A 10,000-nucleotide genomic window follows, 5' to 3' on the forward strand; every position below is an offset into this window, starting at 1 on the left:
TATGGAATCATTGGACTTGGATCTGTTATGGACTATTCCTCATTTTGGGAATCCTCCATTTTATTTAATCCATTACAAGTACATGCAATGCTTAATCTCTCCAATTTTTAGTTAAATACTGAACAAAGACAAATTCATGCCAAATTAGTAAAACATTTTTTAAAGCTTGCCTTATTTGCACACTACATTAGCATATAGAGTAAATGAAGTTTCCATAGATTAAATTATGCCCTCACCTCACATACTGTGCAGTGCCATCGTGTTTCTACATGGTGCTTGCATTCATTGCAGGTATAAACAAACCGGTCCTGGCTTTGAGTGTGAAGCTCCACTAACATGCACATGGTGGACCACAGGGCTCTACGTAGAGATGAGAATTCTAAGTGTTTGTCCCTGGCCAATGTTAGAAAGGCATCCCGGCCATCCATTAAGTCACAAGGAATTAGTGGATCTGGCTCCGCAATAGGAGGCAGAGAGTTGGCAGTTGGACCAGCAATTAAACGGATGACAAAAAAGACCTGAAATTAAAAATATGTGTATTAAAGAACAAAGTACTAGAGTTCAAAACATTCAATGGAAAAAAAAATAAAAAAAAATGATGGCAACATATATGAAAATGTATACAAAAGCATAAAAAGGTACTGATTGTCAATACATTTCTGAATTTAATAATCAGTGGCACACCCCCTTTGTATGCACCGTCACAACACTGATCTCAGATGCAATAGAAGCACCTACTTCTTTGTGTTTTTCCATAGTAGCATACAGTTTCTGTGACAAATCATTGGAAACATTTGGCATCCCAGGCTTCTTTTTGTTCCCTCGACTCAGGCTGCTCTTGTTCTTACTAGTCTTTTTATTGTTCTTCTTCTTAGCATTCTTGCTATCACCTTTTCCAACCTGTGAGAAGAAGTGTAAGGAAGAGAGTGAAAACCTATTTGGAAACAATTCTGAGATCGTCAATGAACAATTTTTGAATGTATGGTGGTGTCATATGTAAAGTGCCATTTACAAAAAAGTAAAAATGGGAGTGGTCACAATTTTTTTTACATGAATGCCTGAAATTTTTCAGCGCGATGACCCAACAAGTCATGCAGTTTCTAATGATTTTGTAGCATGAGCTAAAAACATATGGTAATTAAGCCAATTTAAATTTTTATTAGTCTCATCACAAAATTAAGATCTGTCCATGTGAAACATAGGACTCTTGAAAAACTACTGCTCTTCACTAACCACCTATCTGAAATGCTACCATAGAAGACCAGAACAGTTTATTTTCCATCCTTATTTGTTAAACTTCCTTATACCCTACTTTATAATGTATGGCTGAAAATGACTGAATTGCAACTAATAAAGCTGTAATATGGAACATTGACCACTAATATGCAGGTCATTACACAAGAAATGGTGCCAGCACAGACAAAACTCATCTATTTTTCCAGTTGCCAATTGGCATTATTGCTCTATTAGGTGTGCAACCATAGCAAACCAAGTAAAAATAAGGCAGCAGTTACAGTTATAAGGATCATGACTATATGTAAAACAGTGCCATGGTATTTCTAAAATTTAAAATTAAATTTTAGTTGACATTAAGAACAATATTTACCTCAATGCTCTCATTGCCTGTATTCTCTTCTCGCTTTCTTTCTTCCTCCTCCTGTTCTAACTCTTTGATACTCTCTTCCAAAACATTTGGCCAGAAGTCGCCTTCAAAGTATGGCAACTCCTTGGCACTTGTCAGTCGGTCTTCTGTTGCCTGCTTAAAGATGTCCTGTTGAAATAAGGAATTGTATATAAGTACCAAGTAGATAGAATCTGGATGTCCTGTGATGGCTTTATTTTCAATAAATCAAACTTCGTAAAGGCAGTGACAATTAAGGGAATAGTCTCCTGCCAATTTGTAATACTTCTTACAATTTAAGAAGGTGCTGAATGTACAGGGAAACAAAATTAACATGGGTTAAACTCAATTCTCTACTTTTTGCTCTAGAATCAATTTCTGTGCATCACGATACCATGCATTCCAATTTACTAGTCCAGTAAAGTGGTCTAAAAGTTATTAGTTCAAGCGCACACAAAAAAAAAAAATGCTTTGTTCAAATTCCCTTCCATAAGCAGTGTTTATTTTCATATAAATATTCTATAAAACACAAGGAAGTCATTTAAAAAGACATCTCAGTCAGACAAATGGAACAGTATGCCTGGTAAACACCAAATAACTCCAGAATGCATGCTTGACATTACAGAGCACAAAGCATCAAAACAAAGGATCAGTAGGAAATTGATATAGACATGTTATATGCACAATCTTTTAATTGATGTTTCATTATAACATTGCCTGCCGATTTTGCAACAGCGGCATCGGGTCCGCAGTCACTGCCTGTCGCGTTAGTGACCTGGTTCCCTCTCCAGAGCTCTGAATAATAACTGGGGGAAAAAAAGAACCTGAATGGTCCCCAGCCAAAGGATATAGAGTAGGAGGAGCGGAGACTCCAGTTGGCTCAAGCTCCTAAACACATCTTTGTACCTGATGGTTTCAATGTCCCCTAACTGATGCTAGAGAAATAATTGTTTGAAACAAGCCATACAGACCTTGTAGTCATGAATTATGCGCTCTGACACAGATTTATCCAACATCTTCTTGTACCATTCTTGCAGACGTTTAGGCTTAGGGATTTTCTGGTCTATTGGATGACAGTGGAAGATGTAGTCATCTCCTTCACTAGGAGGACAGGCCCATATATGTCCTGCTGTGTACCTGTGGGTGAAGTAGATGATAGAGGGATTAAAGTCTTGCCATACTATTAGAGGAAAACCACGGAGCTGGCAAAGAGGTATTTAAAAAAGGAGAAAAAAAACCAAGAGGCTGTGGGAGAGGAATACACATGGTTCAACATAAATCATGGAACTTACCCAAGTTTCTTGACATACTCTAGGTACCCAATTAAAATCTCATGGTAGACTGCTGTCCTCAGACTTTTTGGCCGAAAAAAGTGAACACTATCCAGATAGGAGATGTAAACCCGTCTAGAAACAAAAGATTGAAAAAATGTAAAAACAGGAGGTGAAAAATATAGTGTATTAAATGGAAAAGAAAAAAAAGGCATCTACCTCTGATTGGGCGGTGGGCAATCTGAGCCATACTCCTGTACATGCATGCCAAAAAAACACAACTCTACACCATCTACCTCTTCGAAGGCAAAGAGGGCTTTTGTTCGGTAGGGAAATGATTCTGCCATCTCTCCTGTATCTACGAACCTGAAACATACAACAGAGCATTACAAGATTATATAATAGTTTTAATGAGAGTCAGCATGGGATAAAGCACCTATAAAGATAAAAACAGGCTCAAAAAGATATGTTACAAGAAATATATGCCTGCTATATTATGACTAAATAGAAAAAAGGATTATTATACCTACCACAAATCCATTTCTCAGATTCCATCTGTGGGACACGACTACCATGGGTGAGTGGAGATGGAGCTGGCACTTAAGAGGTTAACTTTGTTAATGTATAAAAGCGGACAAACCACTCCCCCCTCTCCAACCCCCTATAGCCTCTCCAGCATAAGTATAAAAACCCAAGGAAGGGGAGGCAACAAACCAGAGACCACACAGCAAAAGAGCAGAAGGGAGGGAACGCAGCGTCCCCCAGATGGAATCAGAGAAACAAATTTATTGTAAGCATAAAAATCCTCTTTCAACCTATCTGGGGGACACTGCTACCATGGGGACCAAAGCAGCCCCCCCTTAAGGGAGGGACCACACTCACAGCCCGGCATGTAGAGCACTACTGCCAAAAGCAGCGTCTGCTGACCCAAATACATTGAATTGATCAAATTTGGTAAATGTATGGAGACCAACTGGTCAGCTGAAGCCCCATTTTGTGAAGCCCAGGACGCCCCCTCTGAGCGGGTATAGAATGGGCTACAATACGATCTAGCACAGGTCTGTTAGCACTGACATAAGCCTGCTTAATAGTAGACACCAACTAGCAATCGATTGCTTAGAGGCCAGCCATCCTCGTTTAGAGTAGTCAAACAAAACAAAGAATCCGTGTGGCGAATCTTTGATGTCCTCCTCACATAAATTCTTAGAGCCCTAATCACATCCAGAGACTCTATGGAACCTGTCCCTGAAGACTCTGAGCCACCCTTGAATGCCGGAATTACTATTTCTTGGTTCAAAGCTGGACATCACCTTTGGTAGGAAAGTGGGAACTGTTTGAGAACCGCCCTATCCTCATGAAAGATAAGATATGGTTCACAACATGAGAGAGCACATAATTCTGAAACTCTACGAGCCGATGCAATAGCTAGTAGAAATATAACTTTCATAGTCAAGAACCTTAATTCTGCAGTGCACAATAGTTCAAAAAGAGACCCTTGAAGCATATTTAGCACCAGGTTAAGATCCCATTTGAGGAACATATGGAGGCTGGATATGTAGGACTCCTTGCAAGAAGGTCCTGATATCCGGCATGTCTGCCAGGTGCAGGTGAAAATATACCAAAAGGGACAATATCTGTACTTTCAGTTAACCAAGACGAAAGCCAGCATCCAAGCCATCCTGGAGAAAAGCCAGAACCCGCGGAAGACGAAAGGAAGACGTGTGGCATGGTCGGTTCTCACACTATCTAATGTAGGTTTTCCAGATGTGGTGGTAAATACGTGCAGAAACTGGTTTTCTAACCGGAAGGAGGGTGTTCACTACTCGCGGAGAGAACCCTCTGGACCTCCACAGGCTGGCCTCAACAGTCATGACGTTTAATTGAGCCGAGGCAATTCCTGATGTGTGAATGGTCCTTGCTGAAGGTCTTCTCGAATGGGATGGGATGGGATCCTCCTGACCACTTCCTCAAGAGGTCCCATTAGAAGCAGTGTGGGTGCAGCTGACCATAAGGAATGGTCTCGAAAGTTGATACCATCTTTCCTAATAGACGAATGCACAAGTGGATCGACGTCTGCGGCAGGTAATAACCCAAGCTGTAAGGTTCCTCTGGGATTGAAATTTGTCCTCTGGAAGGAAAACATTTTTTTGTTGGTGTCCATGATTAGTCCCAGAAAGGCAATTTCATGGAACCAAATCAATTGAGACTTTTCTTGATTTATGAGCCATCCGTGCGTCTCCAGGGTCCCGATAGTGAGGACCAGGTACTGATTTAGCAGAAGAGCCGAGGAGGCTATTATGAGCAGATCGTCCAGATCAGGCACTATTTGCACTCCTCTGAAATGAAGAGAGGCTACCATTACAGCCAATATTTTTGTAAACACTCTTGGTACTGTCGAAAGGCCAAATGAGAGAGCTCTGAATTGGTAGTGAGACGGACCCACTGTAAATCTGAGAAGGGCTTGATGAGCCTTCCAGATAGATAAGTGAAGGTAGGCATCCTTGAGGTCTATAGATGTCATGAATTGATCTGCTTCCAGTCCATTGATGACTGCTGACCTGAGGGATTCCATTCGGAATCTGACCACCCGTATGTGCCGGTTTAACTGCTGTAGATTTTAGAACATGCTGGAACGAGCTTTCCAGCTTTGGGCCCAAAAACAGATTGGAGTAGAATCCATCTCTTTTGGTGTTCCGGAACCTGGCGGATGACTCCGGCAGAAAAAAAGAGGCAACACATGTAAGCATCGCCTCTCTTTCGAGGGTCGTGGGGTAAGCTGGTTGCAAACAATCGATGAGGTGCCGTACCCAATAGGTCCATCATGTATCCTCTCGTCAACAGTCTTCTGAGGACGTTGCCCACTGATCTCTAAATAGTAGCAATAGCCGCAAGGAGGGGAGGGAGGCAGTCAAATTGACCGTTTTTCTGAAAGCTTGGGAGATGGACGTTTTGTGGAGGAGGAAGACATACCTCTATACCATTGTCCTCTAGAGGCCAAAGTTCTTGGTCTGTGTCTGGACCTAGCCAGCGGAGCGGAAAGGACTGCCGAAATGAACAAAGTCTCGGTGTCCTAGATTTTGGAACATTTACAGGGAGGAAGCTACTTTTGCCTCCTGTGGCCTGGCAAATTATGCTGTCCAGTTCATTATGCTGTCCGAATAACACTCCCCCTGAATAAGGGAATGATTTTAACAACTGTTTTTTATTCCGTGTCTGCATCCAAGGACTTGAGCCATAAGGCTCTCCTGGCCACTACTGTGATTGCAGAATTAGATGAAGAAATGGAGGCTGCATTCTGAGCGGCCTTGTACAGATATCCGTAAGCCTCTTTGAGATGCAGGGCAAGGGGGAGCAATTCCGAATTTTGCAGACCAGCTGCTGCTAATTGGTCAGCCCATGTTTCCATAGCCCTGGCAACCCATGCAAATGAAAACATAGGTCTAAATGATGTTCCTGCCACAGTGTAGATAAACTTTAAAAATCCCTTTATTTCGCATCAGTATCCTGCATGGTGACTGTCCCTGGGATACGGAGTGTGGCGCGTCATGCTGAGCACGCCACCGGTGATCCAACCCTTGGACCCTGTTCCCAACGGTTGAGGTCCTCCTCCTGTAATGGATATAAAGCCAGACACCTTCACGGAACAGTGAATGTCCTATTTGGTTGTTTCCAGGATGCTTCCGCTATTTCCTTCAGTTCTACTGATTGAGGAAAGCAGATCACACGCTGCTCTTTTCCCAGGCAGTGTATGGCACCCTTGGAACAACTCACTTGCTTCAGACTGCCGGGGGCAAACTGTCATAAATACCCTACAATTGTACCTTTTTCCTGCTCCTCCTCAAGTTTTCTGCTTGTAAAGAGGGCGATCTGCTGCATCTATATTATGTAGCAGTATGATAGCAGTAGCACTATTAGCAGATTTCTGGTGGCCGTTTTTCTGGTTTCACAAGTACCCCCCTCCCCCACCTTTGCTGAGGAGGGGACTTGGTATAATCAAATATGGCGGCCCGACACAGATTTCCCAGCTCTTTGCCGTTTATGCAGCGCTAGTAATCGGGTCTGGTAGCAGCCTATCAAACAGCTATAATCTGCTTGTCAGCGCTGATTGATTTGTTAAAAATAATATAAATTTAAAAAAAAAAATATTCAGGTGTGAGAGCTGCATGGCTCTCTGTCTGAATAAGTGTGCTCTGCCAGCTAACAGGGCACACTGCTGGAAAATATAAGCTAAATTTAGGAGAATAGAATATATTCTTCCTGTCATAAAAGTAAGCCCAACTCCCTTGGGCACTTAACTAAGACTGGAGAGGCTATAGGCGGTTGCAGAGGGGAGGGGTTTATCAACTTTGATACATTAACAAAGTTAGTGCCAGCTCCATCTACACTCACAACCCATGGTAGCAGCATCCCCCAGATAGGATTAATGAAAAATGCACATAATAAGTCACATTACATTACTCTTTTGGATGTCTAAAGATAGCCTGGCCTGCTACAATGCAATAAGGACAAACAAAAGTAGCAATAACCCCCAAAATGTGAACATTTCATACTTTTCTCATGGTGCATTGGGGGGTCAAAGACCAATAGGTATAGCGAATTATGCCGATAGAACTCTGCTAAAGCTGTGCTTTCAAATTTGATGCCTGGCTGAGGTATGGGAGAGAATGAATAGCTGCAGTGCACAACCCAACCGAGGATGTGGATCTGTAATACAGACACAGGCCAGCTAGTTAGCGACAAGAAAACTAAAACAACCTCTACCGTCCACTATCTTCCAGCAGGAATAATATAGAAGGAAGATGAAAAGAGCTACCAGCTGCTGCTGCAAAAGCTGCTGTTCCTACACTAGCTACAGTGTGTAAGTCTTTTGGCAAGCCTGCCCATGAGGAGGTGCTGTGCCGAGATGGTAAAAGCCTTGCCACAAATCTATTATATTGAAATTAAAATATATTTTACGACAGAAGTTCCCTGGGGTGACCGTAAAGGGCTCAGCTGCACATGCAAACAACTGCAGGTGGACCGGAGTGTTTTAGAGCCGCATCCTATAAAATTCTTCTTTGTTGGCTGACTGGATTTATGCTGGAATCATGTTTCAACCTAAGACATGACATTTTTTTATTCAGCAAAACAGATTCTATGATGCAGCTCTGAAAGGTTTAACTTATAGCAGTTTACTGTTGTGCATCCCTTTTGTAAAGTGGACACCATTTCTTAGTGTTTATAGCATATAGGAGATGTTTTGAGCTGACTATGCTAAGTCACAAGACATTAAAATAATAAATGGAGTAAATGCGGGTGGACACGTCTGCAAACAGTACTTACTTTGCTTTCATACCAGGTTTCACTTCCACTATTTTGTCGGATGTGTGGACAACACGTACTATCACCTCACCAGCCTCAGAATTACCCTGTCTGCGCAGGAAGTCATTGACACGGTTCTCCAAAAAGGTGCCTAACCTTGTAGTTGGGAGACCTGTGGGAAAGGTGATAAGAACATAAAATGCTTACGCTGCAATGTGCCAGTCTGGATTCTATCTCTGTCCTAGATCACTTACGTTTAGCAGAAAATTTGTTCTCTTTTCTGGTTCTACCCGTTTTCTTTAGGCAGCCATCACATACAAAACTGCAGTTAAAGAATATGAATTAGATTTGAACAGAACGTAAGAATTACTACTCGGCTGGATTGTAAGCGTTAGAGCTTGGTTTATAGATCAATTGAGGTTATGGTTTTGGGACAGGATTTTTCTTATGATGTTTAGATAGAGCCATTCAAACGCTACCTCATATACTTTTTGATTCCAAAATAAAGCTAGAAGCGCGCGCACACACACAGAAATAAGGTGGCTGTATTCAAAGTGGGGAAAAGGAAAGCAAGTGGGTTCAGTTTAAGCAATTATAGAAGTGGATTTTTTAGACTTCATTGATTAAAGGTGCTGGATGACTGGGGACCAACTTTGTGAAAATTAAATATGAGTATATGAGTATATAGGAATTAGTCAGTAGGGGATTCATTTACTGTACAAGTGAGAATTAACATTACCTGGATATGTGATTATCAAATTGGAAGAGTATACTTCAATTGAAAAAATTCAGAATAAACCTGTTACTTGTTTACAAACTACCACACAAATCTAGTAAGTTATATACTGAAAGCCTAGGTACAGTTTTAAACTGCACAGTTCCCATTAATCATGTTGTTCTATAACACAAAGAACACCTTAAAATACATTACACTTGACAACCAAGCTCAAATGCACCGGATAAGGCAGATCCCCATGTACTAAATACATTTAACCTAATTAATTAATTTTCCAAATGAATACCACCCTCACAAAAACCTAAAATTCTAACTTTCTTAAAATACAAACTAGTAATAAAACACTTAATCTTTACACACACAAATTAAAATAAAAAATTACCAGTTGTGTACTGTATACACCATTAACTAGATTAAAATGCCACAGCGAGGAACTTCCGTGATTCCCCCCTTCCCCATATATGTTGTAACGCCTTATGGTAGACCTTATGTGATGATCATGCTCTAAACTAAATACACACCCATTCCCTTCTCAAATATAATAGGACCACAGTTAGAAAAAGTGTGTGATCCTATGTAGCACCTGCTATCACTAAAGCCTTGTAGCTAAAGTATAGATTTAAACTGGTGATGATGCCAATACCAGTAACCATAAAAGCCATCGGCAGCCAAGTAACCTGCTAAGCTCCCTTGGAATAGATAAAAACAACAATTCTCCCTTTTCAGGCTGTGTCGAGCATGCACAATCATTTCAGCACAATTTGTCAACTCTGCTACACAGGGACAGATTGTTAAAGGTGGTAAAAAGCACATAGAGGAGAAACATGCAAGGAAATGAGTACTCACCCTGTTGGCCAGATAGTCTCATTGTGCAGTACACAAATTTGGTGCATTTTCCGACCACAGTCCAAGCACTCCACATACCTAAAATGATGCTCATAGTTATACCATAGCTTTATTTCCATCTTATAAATTGTCTAATCTGAAACACTGAAATAGTCTTGTTTTCTTGATTAGAAGACATAGTTGGTTCCTCATAACAGTCCTTGCTTCTTGGTATGTTAGGAAGGA

The 10,000-nt window shown here is 41.2% G+C and overlaps 1 protein-coding gene across 5 annotated transcripts in view; it reads right to left on the minus strand.

Moving 5' to 3' along the window:
• EP300 (EP300 lysine acetyltransferase) overlaps nucleotides 1-10,000 on the minus strand; it is a 100,380-nt gene that overhangs the window by 2,555 nt on the left and 87,825 nt on the right. For all 5 annotated transcript variants that reach the window (XM_075182783.1, XM_075182786.1, XM_075182788.1 and 2 more), the window contains 9 exons: nucleotides 9,776-9,853; nucleotides 8,448-8,515; nucleotides 8,215-8,365; nucleotides 3,112-3,258; nucleotides 2,914-3,027; nucleotides 2,593-2,758; nucleotides 1,607-1,771; nucleotides 739-900; nucleotides 237-518 (listed from right to left, as the gene is read on the minus strand). In XM_075182783.1, the coding sequence (XP_075038884.1) occupies nucleotides 237-518; nucleotides 739-900; nucleotides 1,607-1,771; nucleotides 2,593-2,758; nucleotides 2,914-3,027; nucleotides 3,112-3,258; nucleotides 8,215-8,365; nucleotides 8,448-8,515; nucleotides 9,776-9,853 (1,333 nt within the window). The remainder of the gene's footprint in view (nucleotides 1-236; nucleotides 519-738; nucleotides 901-1,606; nucleotides 1,772-2,592; nucleotides 2,759-2,913; nucleotides 3,028-3,111; nucleotides 3,259-8,214; nucleotides 8,366-8,447; nucleotides 8,516-9,775; nucleotides 9,854-10,000) is intronic.

This window comes from Mixophyes fleayi, chromosome 8 (assembly GCF_038048845.1).
Source record: "Mixophyes fleayi isolate aMixFle1 chromosome 8, aMixFle1.hap1, whole genome shotgun sequence".
NCBI classification, from domain to species: domain Eukaryota; kingdom Metazoa; phylum Chordata; class Amphibia; order Anura; family Limnodynastidae; genus Mixophyes; species Mixophyes fleayi.